The sequence below is a fragment of the Petaurus breviceps genome, unplaced genomic scaffold (assembly GCF_028583685.1).
Source record: "Petaurus breviceps papuanus isolate PSGF00001 unplaced genomic scaffold, PetGlider_PUasm1.0 90823, whole genome shotgun sequence".
NCBI lineage: Eukaryota > Metazoa > Chordata > Mammalia > Diprotodontia > Petauridae > Petaurus > Petaurus breviceps.
In genome coordinates this window covers 23,534,799-23,559,764 of record NW_027187352.1, presented here as the reverse complement: position 1 = coordinate 23,559,764, position 24,966 = coordinate 23,534,799, and the positions used below count along the sequence as shown (strand labels likewise).

General features: G+C 36.4%; 1 protein-coding gene across 3 annotated transcripts in view; it reads left to right on the top strand.

Moving 5' to 3' along the window:
- Positions 1-24,966, top strand: part of NOX4 (NADPH oxidase 4) — a 258,114-nt gene that overhangs the window by 27,732 nt on the left and 205,416 nt on the right. The window contains exons 3-5 of one of the 3 annotated variants that reach the window (XM_069071047.1): positions 19,112-19,222; positions 21,376-21,460; positions 23,598-23,695. In XM_069071047.1, coding sequence (XP_068927148.1) covers positions 19,112-19,222; positions 21,376-21,460; positions 23,598-23,695 — 294 coding nt within the window. The remainder of the gene's footprint in view (positions 1-19,111; positions 19,223-21,375; positions 21,461-23,597; positions 23,696-24,966) is intronic. The other 2 variants (XM_069071049.1, XM_069071048.1) reach the window with 2 other exon arrangements.

The following is a 24,966-nucleotide window of genomic DNA, read 5'->3' as shown; positions in this document are numbered from 1 at the left end:
CTCAGATTCAGTGCTCTATCTACATTCATACTGTCTCTCATTTCCTTACTACCTCCCTTTTCACACTTCCCTCTCTGGTTTTTGATTCTACCTCTTCGCTTTCCTCCCAAATATCACCTCTTAATGGCTAAATTCAATATTTGATTTTTCCACAATATTTGATGTTGCTTCCTCACTGGGTTTTCATGAATATTCTCATCCTTCTTGATTTCTGTGAAACTGTTGTCTCTTGGTCTCCTCACATGTCTGATGGCTCCTTAATCTACTTCAATGATTCACCATTATATAAGTCAGGAGAGACCTGGGTTTGAACTTTTATATTAGTAGAAGTTTCCTTACCAAGAGTTCTGTACAATTATGAAATTACAGGTTTTTTCACCACCACTCCTCCTCCCCCCTCCCCCCCATCAAAAATTGACAGAAGTCAAAGTAATGTCTGTTTCATATCTGTTGGGATACTGGTTCTGCAGTCCCAGGTGTTAGTTATCTTTTCTGGCTTTCTTTCATTTGATTTGATCAAAACAACTATAACTTCATTTAAGCATCAATGATTTGCCAGGAAAAATCATGCTAACTAGGTGACTCTATATCGAAATTTATACATTGCCTTCCCTGGCTTTTACATCAGCTTTCTGCTTTGCCTTGTGAATGTTCCTCAAAATATGTGATGGCACCTTACTAAATAAAGTTTTCACTTTAACCCATCCTTTTATAGATATATGGAAATCTGTGGTCTTACAGAGAAGTCCCATGTCTCTGGGTCTCAGGTTCCTACTGTACAATTGTATTCCACTCTGTGATCCAGGCCCCCTCCATTGCCTGACTGACAGTTCCTTGAACACCCCACACCACCATTTCTGTTCCTTTGCTTTCTGCCTGTTCTCTACTCCTGGAATTCTCTCTTCCTTTCCTATCCCTAAGAGGTTCTCCTCTAGCTTCCTGTAAGACTTAACTCAAAGTCTGCCTTCTATAAGAGGCCTTCTCAACCCTGTAAACTGATAATTCCTCCCTTTTCATTTCATTTTTATCTACTCAATACATATCTTATATGTACCTATTATTTGCTGTCTCCTCTATTAGACTGTAAATTCCTTGAGGGCAAGTACATTTTTTTTACTTCCTTTGTATTTTTAGTACTTTACACAAGTAGGGAGTACTTAATAAATGTTTAACAGAGTGATTACTATTGCCTCCAGGTTTATATACTTAAATCCACCTACTACAAGATTCTAGTCTTTCTTTCCAGCCTTATTTCATATTACTTCCCTTTATTTACCATCAAATTAGACTACTAGGTGTTCTCCCAACTCAACCATGCCATCTTCTGATTCTATTAGTCTCCTGTGATGCTAATGCCTTTTTTCTGTTGATTATCTCTAATTTTTCTCATTATGTATCTTGTTTGTACATAGTTGTTTGCATGTTGTCTTCTGCTTTTGTGAGATTCTAGAGGGTGGGGACTATCTTTTCCATCTCTTTATATTCCCAGTCCTTAGCCCAGTGCCTGACATGTTATTGTTGTGTCATTTCATCCAAGTCCAAGTCTTTGTGAGCCCATTTTGGGATTTCCTTGGCAAAGACAGCACATTGATTTGCTATTTTCTTCTCTGACTCATTTTTGCAGATGAGGAAACTGAGGTAAGCAGGGTTAAGTGAGTTGGCTTGGCACATAATAGGCACTTAATACATGCTTAATGCTGATCTCTTTGCCTAGAAAGGAAAGCCATGGACAAGAGTCTATGAAAAAAGATTGGATTGGATAGAGTGCTAACTTTTGAATCAGTAAAATCTTGGTTCAAGTCCTGCTTCTGACGCCCACTAACTGTATGACCCTGGGCAAGTTATTTAACCTCTTAGGGCTGTGAATGTACTTCATGCTTATCTTTGCCTTTCAGATACCTTTTCCTTTAAGGTACAGTTTAGTTGCCACATCAGTCATGAACTTTCCTGTTCTCTCCCAACCTCTTCCCGGCCCCATTTTTCTTTACTTCTTAGTAGAATGTATGCTCTATGTTTCTATGAGGACAAGGACTGTGACTTTTTAAAATCTTTTCACCCTTGTGACTAGGAAAGTACCTTGCATAGAATAGGTACCCAAGAAACATTTGATGAATAGTTGCTTCAAGTGTGACATAGTCTGATTTAAACAAACAAAAACCTTATCTCCTTCCTTTTTTCAGTGGGAAGGGTAGAGGAGATGATGAGGTATTTGATTTGTGATTTTATTGGCTTAAGGAATTTCCTGTTGAGGAAATTCCCTCTAACAGTATGCAGATGTCTTAGAGAGTTGTCAAGAGCTGTGGTTTTAAACTCAGTAAGCACAGTTGCCTCCTGGCATGTATAGACTGAGAATACTACAAATTAACTTTATCTATGTTGTATTATATTTTGTTAAATATTTCCCAATTACATTTTATTCTAGTTCAAGCCTTACTCTGGTCTTTCCACCATGAGTTTAACCCTTCTGGCCTAGAGCACTGATAATATAAGTGACTTGTCCAGAGTCACACAGTCAGAATCTCTCAGAGGCAGGACTCAAATCCACATCATCTTGGCTTCAAGGCCAGTTCTCTATCCACTATGCTATTTTGCCACAATAATATTTATATTTCTAACAATGTAAATATTTTAAGAAAAAAATTAAAAGTTAAGAAAGACCAAACAACATTAAAGTACTACTTTGATACCATCAATAGGGAATTTGTCTTTGATTTGAATTCTATGCTAAGTATCTTTGAAGACAGTAAGAAACACTTTGGTGAGCTCATGTATTTCTGTTATGGTCTTGATGAAAATAATCAATCATCAAAGTTTTCTCTGGTGTTACCAGATGCATAGGAGATGCCTTGTAGAAGAAAATCCTTTAAGGGATTTTTTCTTTTATGACCAACTATATGTAAAGTGCTTTTAGCAAACAATAGTGTTGTAGTCTGTATTCTCTGCACCTTTTAGTTAGTTGTCTGAATTTAAAGGTATTTGCTGAAGAATATTGTTTATGAAATACTGTCAATTTTCTCTTCTACCTTTTTCAAAGATACCTTTGATAGATGTATAGTTTTTTTGGGGGGGCACCTTGATATGGATTTGTGATTATGTTGTGGTCTAGGGGTGCTATGAACCCTGTAGCGGCAAAAGGGCTTGGGTCTGCCTTGAAAGAATTTGATTACTCAAGTCTTTTTTCAGTCCAAGTAACAAGATTTATTTTATCTCCCAGAGAGTCCATGCTATTCGTGATACCAGTACATGCAGGCCAGCTTGTAAGGATCTGAGCCATTTAATGGGGGCAAGATGGACACTTTTATACAGAAAGATTGTGAGAAGATGGGACTGTAATTAAGTAATGACCAATAGCCTGAGGTGCCCTGGTAACTGAGAAGGGGTCTAGATGGGATTTAGGGTGGGAAATAACCTGGGGTGTAAAATGTTAATGGAAATCAAGATCTTCCCCACACATTAATAGGCCTCACATGGAGCTCATTAAGGGAGGTTTGCTTATAGGAAGGCTTTCACACCTTTTGCTCATTTCTAATTAGGCACTGAGTCAGAGGGTTGTGATGCCTTCTGGCTCTGAGAAGTGTATATATGCTCTGAGTTGGTATTTTGCTTTGGAGACTCACTTGTAAGAAGGTTCTTATGATTCCCTGGTTGATTCTGAGTGGCCATATGTTTAGAGCTCCCCAACTGCTCAGATGTCAATGCTCTCTCAATCCAGAGATGTATGTAAAGTGTATAGTTGATTCAGGCAGTCAGAGCCCTGTCAGTTGGTCTTTATTTCTCTGCTTGTATTTTTTCTGTTTGTATTTTCTCTCAACTGACTTTTCCCCTGAACTAGTGAATGCAATTTTAAAAGATTGTTGTCCCCCTTAAACAGTTATCTTTCCTAGTAAAGCAGGTCTAAGAACCTGTGCTAGCAGCCATCCTGGGGATGCCAGTGTGGTTGCTGCTTCAGGGTGTTCTGGAGGTTGAGAAAATGAAGGGTTAGACTACATAAGAGGTAGCAGAGAATGAAGAGTTGGAGGAATAGGTGGAGCACAATGAAAGAACATTTGAAAGGATTATTGAGTATCTAGGTGGGGATGTGTGGGAAAGTTTAGGGGATGAGTTGTGTTTTGGGGGTCCAGTCCCATATCCTGTCATTTTCACTGGTATATGGAGCTAACCATGAGGAATTCTCCTTACCAATACAGATCTTCAACTATTCTGCACTTATTAGTTTTAGAGGATTGCCTGAGACACTAAGAGGTTCTGTGATGTGCCCTGAGTCACACAGTCTATTATATATCTAAAGAACCCAGATGTTCTTGACTCCCAGGCCAGTTCTTTATTCACTATACCATGCTCTCTCTCATGCATAAGCTTTCCTATGACATTTTGTAGAGATGAAGAAAAAAGCATTGAAATGTGAAACAGTAACTATTGATATTTTTTGGTCATCCTGTTTTTGGTAACAAGACTTGGAATTTTTTACATTCATCAAAGGTGTTCCCTTCTTTCACATTTCTTGAGACTAAATTTCTCAATATCCTTTAAAATGTATTATGTCTAGTATAGAACCTCCTCTGTGCATACTTGGCTCACTTTAATTTAACAGAGCTATTAATATAGTACATTACTTAGGTTCAAACAGTAAATTGCACAAGTACAGGAATGATTCTTCAAGAAATTCACATGACAACTACCTGGATGTTTTAGTTGACTGTAAGTTCAAGCTGAGTCAGTAGTTTATATGGCTGCCAAAAAGGTAATGCAGCCTTGGCTACACAAAGATTATAATGTCTAGAGTGAGGGAAGTAACAAGTAACTCTGATCTTTGGAGCTCAAAACACATCTAGATAACTGAAATAGAAAAATAAAGAATATAACCTGGATATGAAGTGGTCTTAAAAGAGAGGACTTAAGGTAGACTTTGTAACCCCCTTTACTTCTTCCACTATGTCATATACAAGTATCCACAGTGCCCTAAATTCTAAATTTTAGAAGTTTTGAAACCATGTAGGAGAGTCTGTAGTCAGGAGAATTAATGCCAATGAAAGAACATTATAGACAAGAAGATTTCTGCTTAATATTAGGAAGAGACTTTTGGCATCTATCCAGCTCACCCTAGGGTTATTTTTATACCATTGTCATGGAAATATTCAGTCATACCTGAATCAACGCTTGCCAAGATTGCTGATGAAAGTGATTTCCCAAATGGAGTAGTCAGTTGAGTTAGCTTCTTTCCGTTCTTATTGTAAAGTATATTCCAGTTTATTGAAAGTGAACAGAGGGAAGGCATTGCTGTGCCTAGGTGGACTTACAAAATTTATTATATACAAGTTGACTAATTAGCATCACAAGTATTATTCCATTTGTTCCTTGACAAGAATCTGATCAGAAGTTAGGGCAAGTCTCATTTGACAAATGTTAATTTTTATATTTTTCCCAATGTGGTATCTTCCTCTAAGTAATGTTTAATTCATGTTTATTGTGCTAATGAATAAAAGTGTATTTCCCCCTAAAAGCTGATTATTATATAAAAATCTCAAGTAGTACTTTTTTTTTAAAGACTTAGAATATTCCATAGTTAACAAGCAACAGTGCCATCTAGTGTTAACTAACCCAAATTTAAATCAGAGTAGTATTTAAGACCACTAAGACCCTATTGTTCATGGCAAGCAATTTAATCATGTACAGAGACTCAAATACTACAACTATATGACTATAATTACATTTGAAATACAAGGTATGAGTGACACTCGAGGAGGCAAATAGGTAGTTGATTAGCATACAACTAAGAGTGGACTTTGCAGGTATTGTCATGTAATCATACCCACATTACCAATATTATATAATCCTTGAGATTTTGAAATCAAGTAGAATTTTTTGAAGATGGAAACCTTAATACTTTAATACTTAAAACTTTAATACTTAAAAATATGTGAAAATTCTGCTCTCTGTTGTGTAATTTTTTTTGAGATAATGGGATATTATTTGTTCCTGTAAAGAATTATAACATATGAAACGCATACTTCATATGGGGCACGTGAAAGCCTTTTCTAACTTTGTGTGATGCAGATAGCTGATTCTTGGAGTCTGCTACTGATTAATGTAAATTAAAATTCACTGCTATTTCTTAGTTTGTGCCCATTATACTTAGATACAGCAATTAAGCCAGAAACTACAATTTTATTTGTATAAGTAACTCCTGGGTGAAGAAACATCCTCTGCTGATTCAGTTTGGTATCTTCTCTATAATTTAAAGTTTTCTAGAATTAACAAGAACAGTAGAGGTTAGATGACTTGCTCACAGTCACACAGTCAATATGTGTCAAAGGTAGAATATGAACTCAGAAATTTTTGATTTTCAGGCTGACTCTCTCTTCACTATGCTCTCTTTAATATTGTATTTGAGAATTACAGGATTGTGTCCCCCCAAAAAATGACACTTGAAAATTTATGCTTTCTATTATTTTAGAAAGGTCTTTTCTCCTATCCTGCTCTATGCTTCTTTCTCTATATCAAATTATACTTTGACACATTTAGGGGATCCAGAATTTAATTGGTATGGGTACTTTTTTTCCCCCATGGATCTATGTTTGTACCTAGTTGTTGCTGTGCAAATGATTCTTTTCCTTGTAATTCCATAAATTCTTCGCTAAATAATTTACTCAAAGTATTAAAAGACTTTGTGAGTCTTTTAATATTTAATTCCTACCAGTTTGATATTCAGATTGTTCATCTCTTATTCCAGAACAGTGAGGTTTAAGTCTATTTTTTCTCACCGTTCCCCTACCCTGTTGAAGAAAAACCTTCCCACTAAACTAAGGAAATAGGTAGACAAGGGAGTGGGTGCTTGTGAGAAATTACTGCAGCTAATATTTTTCAAAGTTTTAAGGAATCAGAGAAATGGTAAAGGATTTTTATTTCTTTTAAAACAGAATTTACTGCTACGTTTAGCTTGTACATTGCCTAAATTTCCCCATTTCCCAATGTGCCATCTCTTAGAGCAAAGAATCTAAATTTAAAAAAAGAGGAAAGAGGAAAAAAAATCAGTGAAATTGATCTACATATTGAGAAAATCTGAAGTTATGTGCAGTGTTGTAAAACTGTCGATACCCCCATCCTTATATAAAGGATCAGGATTGGAAGTTTCTTAACATATTTCTCATCCAAGATTTTTTTTTCTAATTTTGTATTATCCAGTTTTGATTGTTTTAGTGTTATTCTTTCCATTTACTGTATTGTCACTGTATATTTCATTTTCCTGGCTTTGCTTACTTTATCGATCTCCTAGGACTATATATTTGTCAGTAGTAGCTCTGGGTCAAATAATATAGATATTTTATTCACTTTATTGACCTAATTCCAAATTGCTTCCTAGAATTGTTGTATCTATTTGCACCTCCACTATCCCATTAGTATTTTTTTGTATAAGTTTGTAGAATCATGGCATCTGTGCTGGAGGTACCTCAGAGACCATCTATTCCAGCCAGTACTTGACTTCTATTATTATACTAATTTAAATAAAAAATATTCTTGCAATGTCTTCTACAAATGTTCATTCAGCCAATGCTTTAAGACAACTCACTCTTTGCAAAGAACTCACTGCTTTCTAAGACTGTCCATCTTGTTTTGGGGACAGCTCTCACTGTATTTAGTTTTTCTTTCATTGAACTAAAAATCATCCACTTTTTTTTTCTACCAAGTGATACTGGTTCTGCTGTCTAGTGCTAAGTAGAACAATCCCTTTTCCACATGATAGCTTTTCAAATACTTGAAGACAGTTTTTATGTCCTTATGAAATTTTCACTTTTCCAGGACACATATTCCCAGTTCTTTCAAATAATCCTCAGGACATCACCTCTAGTTGCTTCATCTTTATATTTCCAGCTTATAGATGTGCTTCCTACAATACAGTGTCTAAAAGTGTGGTCTGATCATGGTAGAATATAGCAGAGCTGTCATATTCCCCTTCTTGGACCTTATCCCTCCCTCCTAATCTTAGACCCTATTAGCTCCTTAAATTATTATTAAGTCTAATTAGAATATTAATCTAAATGCATATGGCACAGTAGAAGTGGAATATACTACAGTCTTACTTTTTCATTTACTCAAGGAGAGTATATTAAGGTTTTCCATTAGGGAACTGTCATTCACAGGGAAGTATAGATGCTATTTTTAAACCTTATGCTCTAGAGTTCTGTATGACAGTTTTTAGCTCATTTAAAATCTATCAAGACATAACTAAGTCATCTAAAGTCCATGAACTAAAATTTCTCATAAAAAGCATATAGAAAATTCTCCACTAGGGGATGCCAAATCAAAAAAGATAACTCTTGGTCTGTTTCCTGAAGATACAAAAATCTCCATTCCACAAAAAAAGAAAAATAAGGCAGCTGATTTCTAAGTGAGAAGGGGAAATGATGCTTTGATGTATGTATTATAATCATTTCCCCCCTCCACCCTTCTATTTAGGATATTTATTAAACTTTCATCTCTGGGTCTGATTAATTTGATTAAAAATGTTAATTATTTTATTCACTAGTCATAGAAATTATTGCCTTCCTAAAAAAGTCTTCCTTTTCATATCTGCCCTTTCCCTGTTCAGTAACAATATTTCATGTGAGGATAGTAAACACTGTTTAAAGAGATGATGTTCTGCCAGTAGTAATTTAGAGTTCCCTTAAGCCCTACAACTTTTATTTCAAGAAAAACATCTGACTTCCACAAACAGTTCATATTTCTTAAAATAGTGTCACTTTATGCTGACTTCATAACAAGTATGAAGACATAATATTGCCTTTACTATTCATGTTTGAAGGATGCTCCTTTTATTCAAAACATGTGCTGAATAGACCGAGATACTGACAATGGTGTAATAAACACGTGTTTGGTTTAAAATTAGTTGAAAAAGTGTTGTATCAGTCCCAAAGGATGATATTTTTTGAAAAGTTCTTTTCATAGTGAAAACTGGCAATTGGCACAGTGCAAAGAGCCAGGGGTTTAAAGTCAGGAAGACTTATAATCCAGGGCAAGTCACTTGACCTTTATGTGCTTCAGTTTCCCCAGATGTGAAAAGAAATAAGACCTACTTCACACAGTTGTTATAAAGCTCAAATGAAGTAATCTACATAAAATACAAAACTCAAATGCTACATGAATATTAGTTATTATTAGTTGTGGTAATCAGCATGGTACTCAGTTTGCCCTGAGATAAGGACATCAGTGGTAACTTAGACAATTGGGATCTGTCAAATAGCTGGTTCATACAGTTTACCTGAATTGGCCCTTTTCCATTTTATAGGTACTTGTTAAACATTTCTGAGTTGAATTCTTGAGCCATGGAAAATTTGATAATAGTTTAGTGAAGGTACAATCAATGCTCATATTGAAATAATAACTTTCATTTTTATCTTCTTAAAATTTAAAGTCAATGAACATTTAATAAGCCTTGCCTTTGTAGAAAAAGTACAAGCTATATATATATATATATATATTTATATATATATATACTTTTCTCTATTCCTATTTTCTGGTTACCACTGATGTCCTTATCTGAGGGCAAGCTAAGTCTTTTGTGCTGCTGACAACACCACTGCAAGAATGCCTCTTCAAAAATCCTTGGGAATGATGTGATGTTTTTGCCCAACTAAGTTTAAAGCAGGCAGGGGCAGGTAGGTGGTTCAGTGCATAGAGCACCATCCCTGGAGTCAGGAGGATCTGGGTTCAAATCCCACCTCAGACATTTGATACTTTACTAGGTGTATAACACAGGGAAAGTCACTTAACCCTGAATACCTCACCTAAAACCAAAAACAAACAAAATGAACAAACTCCCAAATAACAACAGCAAAAACCAACCCAAAAACAATATTTGAAGCAGAGACATCCCATGTATCAGATATTGCACTAGATATGAGGATGAGGGAGATGATATACAGCACTTTACATGTATTATTTCTTTTGTTTCTCACAATAACCCAAGGAGGTAAATGCTATTATCATCCCTTTAACAGCAATAAAATATTAATATTAACAGTAATAGTAAACATTACATAACATTTAAGGTTTTCATAGCTCTTTATAAATATTATCTAATTTTCTAAATCTATCCAATTTATGAAGAAGATGCTATTATTTCCATGATACATCTGAGGAAAGTGAAACAGACAGAAAATGAATGATTTATTTGAACTCACAACATTCTGATTCCAGGCCCAGCATTTTAGTACCACCTACCTGCCTCATTTTATAGATACCAGAACTGAGACTCAGAAAAGTTGACAGACTTACTGTGTATCACGCAACTAGTGCCAGAGATAACATTCAAGCCCATGTCTTTCTGATCCCCTAGTCCAGTCACCTATCCCCTTTGCCATGCTGCTTTACTCCAGTTAGAGTGTCAAAGGTATTAAGAAAGTCATTGTCTTTCAGAATCATTAAAAGAAAAGCAACAATAGCAACTAATAAACCAGGGCTTGAAGTGGAAGAGGAAAATAGGGAAGGCATTATGGTTCCCATCTCTCCATTCTAATTTTTTCCTCCTCTTCTCCATTCTTTGCTTTTCTGAACTTAGCAGTCAGCAACAAGCACAAACATTTCAATATACAAAAGACCAAAGAGCATTATATATGAAATGGTAAATTTCTGCTATAATCTTTTTTCTTTTGAAAAAATTCCCCCACTTAATTTCCAAATGAGGGGGAAATGAAATCGGAACAGGAAGGAAAATAAATAAGGGAAAACCATGCTTAGAGGTGCTGTGGAATGGTTTTTACTTGCTCAGGAATAGAAAAAGTCCTCCAGATATTAAGTGCTGTTTTGTTCATTTCATATCCCTTTTTCCTTACCATTCTTTTCAGATATGATCAAAAGTTCTTTTACAAAGTATCTTTGGGATACATTTTTAATTGTTAGAGATTCCATAGGGGCGGCCAGGTAGCACAGCAAGTAAGAGCACCGGCTCCAGTGTTGAGAAGACCTGGAGATCAAATCCCGGGCTCAGACACTTAGCACCCACCCAGAAACACCTGGCCATGTAACCTTGAGCAAATTACTTAACCCCAATTGCTTTAAAAAAAATTGTTAGAGATTCTTCAAATATAAAAATTAACATTAAAGAACTTTGCCTGTGATTACTAGATGAGCTTAACTCTCAGGAATTCCTTTGAAATATGTTGATAAAGTCATTTTTGCCTAATTATTAAGATGTTCTGCTTGCTGAAATGGTCCTGATAGGCCATAGTTAAATCTTGCTTATTCTACTAAATAGTCTTTTATAAATAATAACATTTTCTCAATTACTAGATGAGGGTAGTGGAGCATATTTTCTTATGAGGACCTAGAATGAACACTCTTTGGAACCTTATGCCAACTAGTGTTTGTATATCCCATTTTTCTCTTCCTCTCTCCATCTTCCACATACCTAACAATATTGTCTAAAGAACAGGTCTGATGGTATCGCTCACTGTTCAAGATTCTTGGTTCCCAAGATTGACTTTAGGGTAAAAAGCTAACTCTCCAGCTTGGAATTTAAATTCCTCTACAATATGTGTGAAGCCTGCCTTTTCAGATATATTTTGCATTGTTTCCCTTCAAAACCTCAATGTTTCAACCAAACTGGCATACTTCTGTTTCCAGTAATTGGCATTCCATTTACCCCCCTCCATTTCTTTGCACAAGCTGGGTTGTATTCCTCCTCCCTTGACTATTCCTTTAAACTCCTTAGTTCACTTTAAGGAAATGTCAACTCAGGTGCTTCCTCCTATAATTATCTTGATCCCTCTAATTGTTAGTGATCTCTCTATTTTCAAATTAAAAAAAATACTTATCTGTTTACACATTTACCCCTTAAAGCATGCTGATTCCTTTAATGCAAAGATAAAAAAAATGTCTTTGAATTCCCATGGCCTTACATTGCCTTACAACTCAAAAATAAAGAACAACTAGTTTACTGTGGGGATGGGCATAAGATGGAGGTGAGTTACAGGGGAACATAGGGTTAGGAACAAGGGGCAGTAAGAGCAATAAGACAGTGTGTTTATATGGAAAAAACATACAGAGAATGAATACAAAATTGGATACTGTTTAATGGATGGGGGCAGTCAACTTTTGTAGTCTCGGTTTTCCATTTATTATAATGAACTAGCTCCATGGGAGATACTTAGAGGAATTTTGACCTTCCCAACCATAATTGTATATGGTAAATAGAAACTGTGCCCAGAAAAATTCTATGTGTTATATAATGAAGAACTATACATTTATTTTAAGGTGAAGTAGACTGACCCAGATTAGTTAGTGGAGCAATTTGTGGTCATGGAACAGAGTAAACCTATGTGACCTATATGGGAACTGAAGCCCCAATTTTTTCTAGTCAAATAAGTCATACTTTTTTTTTAAAGCAATCAGGGTTAAGTAACTTGCTCAAGGTTACTCAGCCAGTTATTTCTGGGTGTGGTGCTAAGTATCTGAGCCTGGATTCGATCCCCAGGTCATCCCGACTCTGGGGCTGGTGCTCTTACTCTCTGAGCCACCTGGCTGCCCCTTAAGTCATACTTTTTAAGCTGAGAGGAAGCTCCTATAACAATATGGTGACTCATTTCTAGCTGCTTTTAGCCCTATGGTGATGGTCACCTGTTTTCCTATGGTCCCTGCTGACTTTGGGACATTGAGATCAGTACATTGTATTTTCCTTGGCATCATCAGTATACTTTAGAATTTCAATGCTTCCATTTCCTTTCCTTTTTTTTTTTTTTGCTTTTTGGAGGGTGGTTGGGGTTAAGTGACTTGCCCAAGGTCACACAACTAGTGTTTATGTTAAGTGTCTGAGGTTGGATTTGAACTCAGGTCCTCCTGATTCCAGGGTTGGTGCTCTATTCACTGTGCCACCTAGCCGCCCCTATACTTCCATTTTCAATGAATCTCAGAGAAGGGATGATGTTCTGTTTCTCTCTGCATAACTTTAAAATGCACTATTGGAATTTTTTCAAGTGATAATTCAATTGAATACTTCTCCATTTTGTCATTCTCCTTTTCTCCCTTTCTCTTCTCTTCTCCTAGCTAGAAATTTGTTATGGCTTAATTTGTTATGATTTTATGGCAGATATTGTGTATCTCATATATTACAAAGATTACATAATTTCATTAAACACTTTGTGAGGTCCCCCTCCCCCTTTTTTTCTGCTATTCTTCTTATGGCAATATGGTTACATGATCTTTGTGGAGATGAATTTTGGGTGATACAGATATTTGTCATTTGAATTAAGCTTAATTTCTTTGAAATGATTAGAGTATATTTTGAGCATTATTGCATTTTCCTGTGTGGATCTGATCTGCTTTTTGACTTGCTTCTAGAAAAGGGCTTTTTATGGTAAGCTCTCAATTATTTGCTAATGGAGAATAGAAGTATCACAGATAATAGAAAACAGTAGGTGATCTGATTAGAGCATAGAACACTAGACTTGTAGCTTGAGTTGGAATTCTGGAATCCTGGCCTTTTTATTTACTAGCTGTATGATGATGATGGATAAAAATGATAATAATGATGATGATTCACCTTTAAGGTTTGCAAAAACCTTGCTTGTAACAATCCTGTGAAGTCAATGATGAAGATTTTTCAATCTTCATTATATAGGTGAGGAAACTGAGGTCTTGAAAGTTCAAATGTGATTTTCCCTTCATCACAAATCTAGTATCTGCTACAAGTGGGATTCTAATGCCTCTCTTGACTTGAAGTCCAGAGTCTATCTATTGTACAAATCCTCAATTCATCTCTGTGGCCTTAGATGAAGTTCTGCCTCTGAAGTCACTTAACACCTCCAAGTTCTTTCTGAGTTTCCTCATCTGTGTGGGTAATAAAAAATCTGAATATCTCACCAGATAGTCATGAGGAAAGGAAAGCCATGTCATAGGCCTACCACTACCACCTTTGTGATATTAAGTAGTCACTTAACCTCTGTGGCTTCACTTTCTTTATCTGTAAAATGGGGGGAGGGAACTGACTAGATGAGGTCCTTTCCCATTTTAAATTTATGTGACCTTGAAGCTATGAGCTATTACTATCATACATATGTTACTATATACATATACACACATAGGCTGTTATGTTGTTTCTGTCATATCCAACTCTTTGTGACCCCATTTGGGGTTTTCTTTGCAAAGATGCTGGAGTGAGCTGCCATTTACTTCTCCAGCTCATTTTACAGATGAGAATACTGAAGTAAATAGGGTATAGTGATTCACCCAGGGTCACACTGTTAATAAGTGTCTGAGGTGAATTTGAAATCAGGTCTTCCTGACTCAAGGCTCAGTGCTCTATTCACTGTACCACATTGTAGTAGCTCTCTCTCCACATGCACATATTTCTGCCTGTTTGTATAATATATATACATATGTATATATACATACATAAACTCATATATGTAATATATGCACATATATGGTATGTGTATGTGTGTGTGTACACACTCATACACACACATTTGACAAGTTTCCTATTCATGAAGTTGCCAGGGCTTATGGTTCTGTTTTCTGTGCTGTAGAAACTTGCCAAAAAAAAATGAGATCATGACAATTTGCCTCATCATCATTCACTATTTATTATCTTCCTTCTCTCTCTCCCTCTTCTTCTCTCCAAAGGAAGGTAAATTTTGATGACTGAAAGCTGTCTACTTAACTTGGGGTTTGTTGGCTAGATTTCTTTTTCAAAGATCAAACCTTAAACCAATTTCACTCTGGAACTCATTGATTTGACAAGAATAGGTACCTACTCAAGAATCACTTAATGGCTATTTTTTGGGCCCTCCTGGCTCTAAGTGAATGTAAATAGTACCTGTTTCTCTTTTGGTCAGTAACCCTGAGGGTCTTCCCCTCCCAGTTTGATTTTTAAAATTTATTTATTTAAGGGGCCATCTCTTGATTCACTTTTTTTTTTTTTTTTGCTTTTTGGAGGGCAGTTGGGGTTAAGTGACTTGCCCAAGGTCACAGGGCTAGTTTTTGTGTTAAGTGTCTGAGGCCGAATTTGAACTTAGGTCCTCCTGACTCCAGAGTTGGTGCTCTATTCACTGCACCACCTAGCCGCCCCTCTTGATTCACTTCTTAAAGAAACCTATTCACTGAATGGGCATTACCTCACTTAAAGTGAGTACCTGAAAAGACCTTGGGCTGAAAGGGCCAGGGTCTCCCATTGCATCCTGGACCACCTCCAGTCTTCCTGATGAATATCTTGCCATTGAACCCAGATGGCTTTGGAGGAGAAAGTGAGGCTGGTGACCTTGCACAGCTCTCCCTCACTCAAATCCAAGTCAACTGCAAGTCATGTCATCATCTCCCTTATATCATGGTCTTTTTTGAAAATGAAGGACAAACGAAACAACAAAAAACTTCCTTCTGAATTCAGAACTCTGAGTGAAGCACTGGAAATACAAAGACTTATATAGACCCAGTTCCTGGCCTGGAGTAGATGACACAGCGGGGAAGACCTCAAAAAGCAGCCTAATAAATGTTGAATGTCAAGCCAGGAATCTAGCTAATAATCATTAGGCTTCCTGTATGGAGAGCATGTCTGATTATTCATGCTAACCTTTAAAAGAGTGTATGTGGAGCAAGTTCCAGGGAAGTAGATGGGCTTTTGAATCATTCTAGTGGATGGGAATGGAATGCTTTGGTATGTGAGATGATAAAGGCTATTATGTCCAAGATATATCTCTTTTTCATTCAGTCAAAGAACCTATCATATGACTAGGTAGATGTGTGTGTGTGTGTGTGTGTGTGTGTGTGTGTGTGTGTATCATGCAGTCATCTATTGACTGAGTGTCTCATATTTTTCTTCTGGAGGTATTTATGGCATATATAATAGGTAATGGATCTGGAATCAAAAGAATCAAAAGTTCAAAATTCTGTGTTACTTCTTATCTCTGTAGCCTTAGATGAGGTTCTTAACCTCTTTAAGCCTCATTTTTCTTGCCTATAAAATGGGGCATTTTTTTGCATTATTTACCATAAAAGGTTATATAGAGATCAATGTGAAAAATCTATTTAAAATGCTTAATGCACTTAACTGAACATATGTTAAGCATTTACTACTTTCAACTAATGTATTAACCACTAGGGATAATAATGTACAACTCATATACTAGGCCTCAGCGTTACAAAAATGAAATAATGTAGATTATCCTTAAACAAGATCTTGCAATGCATTCAGGGCATGAAGGGAGAGAAAGAAGTGTACACAAATTACCATGATTCAAGGAAGGCTATAGTTAGTGTAAAGGAGAAATTTAGTGTTCCTGATTCACTTTTTTCTCCATCATATCTGTTGCCATTATCTAAGACAAACTGATCATTTATATTGGCAAACCTTACATTATTCTGATAATGCAATCCTTTAACCTCCTCAGCACCATTGGTCCAATTTCAGCCAAACATTAACACAGTCACACGTTAGACTTCACTAGCTCAAAGATACAAAATACTTCTACAATCATATGCTCAAATTTTACTATCTGTCTACAACCTGTTCTTCTGTCTTTTTCTTACACTTTATCATTTGTTTACATTCCTCATATCTGGTCCAGTTACTCACTTCTATTCTTTTATTGCATCTTCCCTGCCATGGCTTCGGTTTTTCTATGCTCATGCTTGATACCAAAGTTTTGCCATTTATTGTTAGCTAGTTGTCAGTTTAGAATTCCCCACCTCCTGACCTTATGTTATTCCTGACCTTATTCTTGGGTAAAACCTGGGCAAAAAATCCTTATTCCTGGGTAAAACTCACTATCCAGTTTTATTACTTCTAATGCTGCTGATGATTTTTAAGGGAACAACTGAAGATAGTTTTTAGGCAATCAATCAATAAAAATCAACAAACATATTGGGAAGGTTTTAGGGGAAAGAATCAGTTTAATTTCAACATGTTGAGTTTGAAATACTTGTGGTACATCTTGTTGGAAATATTCCAGAGACATTTATTGAGACATGCTTGGAGTTCAAGAGGGAAATTGGAGATTAACATATTATCATACACACAAAAAATGATAGTTGAATCTCTAGGAAGTGTTGAGAATGTGGGTAGAGAGTAAAGAGAAGAGTCCTAGGCTAACATTGTGGAATATAACTGTACTGAGGAGAGTGGGGCATGGGTGACAATCTAGCTAAGGGATCTGGGAAGAAATGGACAGAAAATTATGAGGAGAATTAGGAGATCAATCCTACAGGGGGAAAAAAAAACAACAGAGAGAATATATGGGAAGAGGAAGTGATCAACAAGTTCACATTTCCCAGAGTGGTCAAGAAGGTTGAGAAATGAGAAGAAGCAATCAGATTTTTCAGCTAAGGGATTTCTAGTGATCATGGAGACAGCATTTTCAGTTGAGGGATGAGGCTAGAAGCTAGATTATTAAAAGGGGTTGAGAAATTAGTGAAAGGTGAGAAAATTGATACAGGGATTATAGATAGATTGGTGTAGATTGTAGATAGCTAAGAACGAATAAATATAAAGTTTGGCTATGAAAGGGTAGAACAGAGATAGAGCCATTGATTGAAAGGATGGTAGGATCAAGTGAAGTTCTTTTTTTTATGAACTAGGGATAATCTGAATTTATTTTTAATATTTTCTAAGTACATGTAAAAACAATTTTCACATTCTTTTAAAAACCATTGAAGTTTCAAATTCTCTCTGAGCATATCTTTAAGCAATAAGGATCCAGTGAATAAAGAAAGAATAAAAATTAGGTAGAGAGAAGGGATATTCATCTTCAAAAGTTCCCGGAAGAGGCACTGACTTCCATAGTAGAATGGGTAACATTTGTAAAAATGAACCATTTCACCCCCCCCTTTAAGATTAAAGCAAAGAAGGAGAAAGGGGATGCTGTGGAGGTGCCTTGAAATTTAGAACTGGGGAAAGGGGAAGTTTATGTTTGATGTATTCATTTTTTTTCCAGTGAAGTATAAGTCAAGATCTTAGGGTGAAAGGTAATAAAGGCATAAGTGGCATACTTGGCTTGAGGAGAAAAGAAAAGTTTTGGAACAGAGTCAGGAGTGGGATAAAAAAAAAATAAGCCCAACTTGAATGCCACCTTCTCTTATCCTTCGGATCTCAAATAGTACTTTATTCTTTATCTTTCTAATGCAAATACTATATAATGTTAGGGGGTATGATTTTTTTTATTTGTGTTTTGTTTCCTTACAATTCCCTAGAATTGTAAATATGTTCCCTAGATTGTAAGTTTCATGAAGACAGGCACAATATTTTATCTACAATTTGTATTTCCAGTAGGGCCTAACACAATGCTCTTAACAAATTCCACTCTTGATATTTGTTGAATTGAATTGTCTAGGTGAGATGTGATTGAAGCCTGGATGAGGGTGGCTACAGTGAGAGCGTTGATTAAATTTGGAGGTATGGGTAGAGGGGGAAAAATAAAAGATAAATTATTTTATTCTCTTGATTACTGGGAGAATTATAGCACTATAATAGGGTAGTTTGTGGAAGGAGTAGATTTTGGAGAGAATTGATGAGTTCAGTGTGAGGAAAGCTAAGTTTTAGGTTCTGAAGAGATCTCCATGGAGATCTAGGACTAGAGCTCCAGAAAGAAGGATTTGAAAAGATTTGAAAATCATCTACATAGAGGTGGTAATTAAAGAAGTTATGGGGGTGGAGAGAAAACATGGAACAGCACCAAAGTCAGAATTGTAAAGGGTGGGCAGAAGATGAGTAACCCTCAAAAAAAGGGGGGGGGCTCAAACAGGAGGAGAAAAATGATGAGAATTTGTGTCATGGAAACCAAGAGAGTAGAGAGCGTTTGTAATAGGAATTTGTAACTTGGAGTCCAGTTTTGGGGGAGGGAGTCTGTAAAATGAGAAAGAAATTCAACTTTATTTCCATCTACACACAATGGATAGAACACTGGTCCTACAATCAGTAAGACTAAAGATAAAATCCAATCTCAGACACTTGCTAGCTGTGTGACCCTAGCCTGTTTGCCTCAGTTTCCTCAACTGTGAAATGAGGCCCGTAATAGTGCATATGGAGAAATAGAATGCATTTGGGGGCTAATGATGAGTTATACATGATAAATAGGTGGTTGTAATTTGGTTTTTGATTGTATTTGTGACTCTTGCCTTATTTGTTCAGCTAGGATTGTGTCTAAGCAGAGCTTCAGCATCAGTTCTCAACTTCAACTGCAGTCTTATTCTTTTACCGATGTGCCGGACATTGTTGGCCTTCCTGCGGGGCTCCCAGAAGGTAGGGGCGGAGCTACTGTGGAGTGCAAATTCCAATTGGAAAACCAAATAAGACAGCGTCAGCTCTCAAGGACCTCATCGTCTTTCTATCCACCCCACATATACATAGAAGACCTTTCTGAGGTTTCAGCATCTTTGACCTTTCTGTAACATTTCAAACTGTTGCCCAGCTTGCCCTTGATGCATCTTTATTCTTTGGTTTCTCTGGCACTGCTCTCTTGATCATACTCTTATTTGTCTAACCTTGCTTTTTGGGTTCCCTTTTGGTTCATTTTCCTACAGCTGCCCCACCAATTGAAGTGAGGGTGTGCTGCAAAACTTTGTCCCCTGCTTTTGTCTCCTTTTCTCCTGATAGTCTCTTCCTTGACAATCTTATCTACTGACCTGACCTCAACTCTTGCTCCTATGAGTGATTACCAAAACAATATTTCAACCTTCGTGTTTCTTTGCTCTCTGCTTTCAGATTCTAGCTCCTACTAGCTGTCTTCAATCTGGGTGTCTCAACCTGAACTCACTATCTCCCCTCCTTTCCCAATCTACAAACTTGTTCCCAAATTCTCTCATTTTCTTGATTCTCTTGAGGAAACCACCATTTTCTCAGTCACCAAGGCTTCAAATTTTGAAGTTACCTTTGACCCTTCCCTTTCCCTTATTCTCCCTTCCAAGACCCAATTAGTTGCCAACAACTATTGATCCTACCTCCTAACTCATACAGCTTTTCTCTCTCCTGCTTTGCAGGGCCAACACCTTAATTAACGAATGTTATAATAGTTTCCTAAGTAGTTTTCTTTGTTACAGTCTCTTTCCTATTTAATCACACTTTCAATGCTTCAGGAGTCCATGACTTCATCTCTGAGAGCATTCCTACCAACAGAGGCAGATTGCAACTCTCCTATGCCTTTAATGTGTGTGTGTGTGTGCGTGTGTGTGTAGTATATTTCACACAGTTGCCAAAATAATTCCCCTGCTTCCCATTTCACCATGCCACTCACCTGCTCAAAAAACTTTAGTGGCTCCCTATTACATATAGGGTCAAATGTAAACTCCTTAACTTAACCCTTAAGAACACCCCTGATTTGTCTGCAGTCTACTTTTCCAGCCTTATCTCACATTCTTACTTTTTATATACTCTGTTCTATCTGAATTGCACTGATAGATGTTTATTTACCTCAATCCATTCTCTCATTTCTCAGACCTATCAGGTGAAATGCTTCTCTTCTCAGTTCTGATGCTACATTTTTTCATTGAAACTTCCTTGATTCTGCTCTCAATCCTTCACTCTTCCATCTGCTCCTCTGTAATTGACAGGTCCGTCTTCAAATTTTCCTAGGTATTTTTTACCTTAATTTCTCCTTTACTCTTATCTCATTTTATGTAGCATGATATTTACTTGGGTACATGTTGTATTGCCCTAATTAGAGTGTAAACTCCTTGAGAGTAGCCACTGCAATTTTTATCCTTATGCATCCACAATACTTACCACAATGTCTTACCTCTATTAGGGACTTTAATAAATATTTATTAAGATAACTCATGCAATATATTTATACACATACAATAAGGTAACACTTTAAGACCATGTGTTGGGGAACTGTTACTTGTCTGTCTGAACTGAGAGAAGGAATTTCCTCACTAGAGTTCCCTAAACCAATGAAATCCCATATCCAGGCTGTAAGTAAATAAATATACATATAAAGAAATAAATGTTCTCCCCCTTTACTTAAGTGTTACTGAGTGATTTAACTTGAATAATTAAAAAAAATCATTGTTTTGGGATTGCTTTGCCTGTTCCTCACTGCCCAATGAATGGAAAACTACAGAAAATATTATCAAACTTTTTTGCATTTTTTCTAAAATTTCCTTTATTTTTAATTTAGTTACAAACATAAAATTATCCTAAGAGTTCTCAAACTTTTTGCTCAGGACTCTCATTCTAGCCCACTACATATTGGCTCCCAGGTTTCAAAGGGAAAAGGTAAAGAAGGTAAGAATAGATAGTGCTGTTTGTCCGACTATTCCACCTTATCTGAAAGTAAAACATTGTTAAAATGGGAGCTGAATGATTTTTCCCTATATGATTAGATATTTTATACAGTTTAGCCTGTTACTGTATGTTAGCAAAAGAATTTCCTAATTTTTCTCTTCAAATTTTAGGTTGCAAGCAGAAGAACAAGAAGGCTTTTAGATAAAAGTAGAACTTTTCACATAACCTGTGGTGTTACCATCTGCATCTTTTCAGGTAAGATTTTATGTTTGAAGGCTTGTCTAGCAGAAAGATCTTAAAAACTTTGTTAGAATTATCATTTTCTTTGTACCATAACTTTCCTGTGGGAGAGTTTAGCTGGGTTTTCTGTGAATAATGGCTTTCTTGTCCAAAAGATTAGACTTCTTTGTATCCTTAGAAAGACTTACAGATAATTACTTTTATTAACGAATATCATATTATAAGAACCCAGTGTTCCTCATAGAGCAGGTCATGTCTGTGTTGTTGAAAGGCAATAGTTTTATTTCAGATTGTTTGTAGAAACAACATTAAAAAAACTTTTAAAAGTGATAGCAGGATACAATGAATAAAAAGGTGTTTGAACATGAAAACATACCATAGAAACTCCTAAACAACAGGAGCTTTGTAGTTCTAGAATAAGGCCTTGTACAGTTAAGTTTGGTAAATGGATTCATGTAGCAATAGTATATTAGAGTGCTTATCTCACCATAGCCTTTCCAACACTGACTTCCCCAACCTTTCATCATTATGAGGCAGCTGGGTGGCATAATAGATAGAGTTCTGGGCTTGGAATGAGAAAGAACTAAGTTCAAATTGTGTCTTAAGTCCTTACTAGCTATTTGACTGTGGGTAAATCATTTAACCCATCTCAGTCTTAATTTCCTCATCTGTATAAAGAGGGAGTGTGAATTGATATACTTTTAAAGTCCCTTCCAACTTTCTTTTTTTTCTTTTTTTTTTTTTTTTAAAGCAATCGGGGTTAAGTAACGTGCTCAAGGTTACATGACCAGTTATTTCTGGGTGTGGTGCTGAGTATCTGAGTCCGGATTTGATCCAGGTCATCCCAACACTGGAGCCGGTGCTCTTACTCGCTGAGCCACCTGGCCAACCCTAAGCAATTGGGGTTAAGTAACTTGCTCAAGGTTACACAGCCAGGTGTTTCTGGGTGGGTGCTAAGTGTCTGAGCCCGGGATTCGATCTCCAGGTGTTCTCAACACTGGAGCCGGTGCTCTTACTCGCTGTGCTACCTGGCCGCCCCGCACTTCCAACTTTAAATGTATGATTTTATGATGAGCATCTTTGCAGATTTGCTGGTATGAGGATATATTAGAATATATGGTCCTTGAGGGCTGAGACTGATTCACTTCTTTGTTTTATCCCTAGCACTTAACAGTGCCCCTCATGTTTTAAATTTTTTTTTGTTTTGGTCATTTTCAGTCATGTCTGACTTTTTGTGAATTTTGGAAAATCTTCTTGGCAAAGATACTAAAACAGTTTGCCATTTCCTTCTCCAACTGATTTTACAGTTGAGAAAACTGAGGCCAACATGGTTAAGTGACTTGCCCAGGGTCACACAGCTAGCAACTGTGTGAGTCTGGATTTGAACTCAGGTCTTCCTGACTCCAGGTCTAGTACTCTATCCACTAAACCATGTAGATACTTAATAAATGCTTGCTGATTAAGTGATTACTGTGGGCATTTCTTCTTTAGTGTCTACCCCTTGGATTGATGGTTTGACCTCTTTTTTCTCTGTCACATTCTCTGATGTGGGTCATGCACACTCGAATAGTCATTGTAATGTATGACACATAAGTTTTTGGTATATAGTGGGAGAGGGGGATTGTGGGGTACAGTGGCAACTAGATGCTGCAATGAATAGATTGCTTCTCTTAGAGACAGGAAGATCTGAGTTCAGATCCAGTCTCAGACACTTGTTAATTATGTGACCCTGAACAAGATATGTAGCCTCTTGTCTGCATTAGTTTCTTTATCTGTAAAATGGGGATAAAAGTAACATATTCCTCTAAGGGTCGGGGAATAAATGAGATATTTGTAAAGTATATCGCAAACCTTAAAGTTCTATGAATGCTAGCTATTATTATTGTTATTTTGTCGTCTGCCATGGCATTTATAAATAAATATAGTAAGTATGCACTAGTATATTATCTCCAACGTGGATGGTTTTCTAATACAACTTCATTCCTAATTAAAAAATGACCTATTTATCATAATACTTCTAAGTAGCTGTGATATTCCATTCTGAGTGCAGCTGTCAAAGCAGGATTTTTTTTTTACAACTGACCCTTTTTAGTGGAACTTAAATCATCCACAGAAGACTCTTAATGAATCAGGGCCTTGTTGGATTTTCCAGGAGTCCATGTTGCTGCCCATCTGGTGAATGCTCTGAACTTCTCGGTGAATTACAATGAAGATTTCCTTGAAATAAATGTAGCAAGACATCGAGATGAGGTGGGTGCTCTGTGACTTTCTATTTTCCTTTTGAGTCCTGTGTGCCATTTAATGAAGTTTGATGCTTTTCTTTGGAAATCAGTAGCTCACTACTCTTTTTAAAGCATCTTAAAATATACTTGTTCAGTGAAATTTTTTGAAATTCTTTTTTGGTTCGTGAAATATGCATTATTGCCATTTCAGATCCCTTGTATCAGATAATGGGAATTGGAGAAGTATCTGCTTTGTAAACATGTCTGCTCAGGTGCTGACTATTCAGGCTTCACTCCTAATTCCTATCCTTCATCAGCATATATATAAATATTTTAAACTCAACTTTGTAATTTCATCAGTTCCTAGTACAGTAGTAGGCCTGTAGCATGCTCTTAATATGTGATGATTAAATGAAAGAATTCTAATGAACGAATCATATCAATTGTTTTCTTTCTAAAGTCTTAGACTTTCCAGATAATAATGCTTTAGCCCTTAAGGAGCAGTCTAAAATGAAGTAGCTTTTTTTTGCTTAAAATTATTGTTCATAATGTAGTTTATTTATATATTTAATTCACTATAATTAAAAAGACCTGGCTTAGTGAATACATCCATTAGTTCACTAGATGGTGAGCTAGTGGGGGCGATTTTTTGATGATGGGGGCTTATGTTACCCCAAGTCAGTAGCTGCTTACTCTGCCTTATTCTGATTAGCTTTGCATCAAGCTAGTCCTTGACCCTGAAACAATGGTGGAAGAAGGGAATGGATGCTATATTATCTTTATGCTTAATGGACCAAGCAGAATTAAGCAGTTGCCAATATCACTAAAAGTGGTCTAAAAGCTATTGGGGAGACATCTAATTTGAGAGAGAGGGGAGAGAAGGAAAAGGAGGGAGAAAGAGATACAGAAACACAGACAGGGAGGCAGAAACACACAGACAAAAACGCTTCATTTTAATGTGAGAAGGATAAATCAAACATAAAGAAAGATGATAATATCAATAGTAGGAACCAATTTGAATGAAAATTTACTATTAAAATACTAATGGTAATTAATAGGAGTTAATAGTAGAGATAAGAATATATTACAGTTGTATAATACCTTCCAGGTTACAAGGAGCTTTCATATTTACTTCCCTGTCCAATTCTTATAACATAAGTGCCTGTCCCGAAACCAGCAGGTCAGATATTGTCATCTCCATTTTACAGATGAGAAAATTGAGTCACAAAGGTTAAATGGGATGACCATGATTATGTCACTAAATGGTAGAGGCAGACAGGAGCCCTCATCTTATTACTT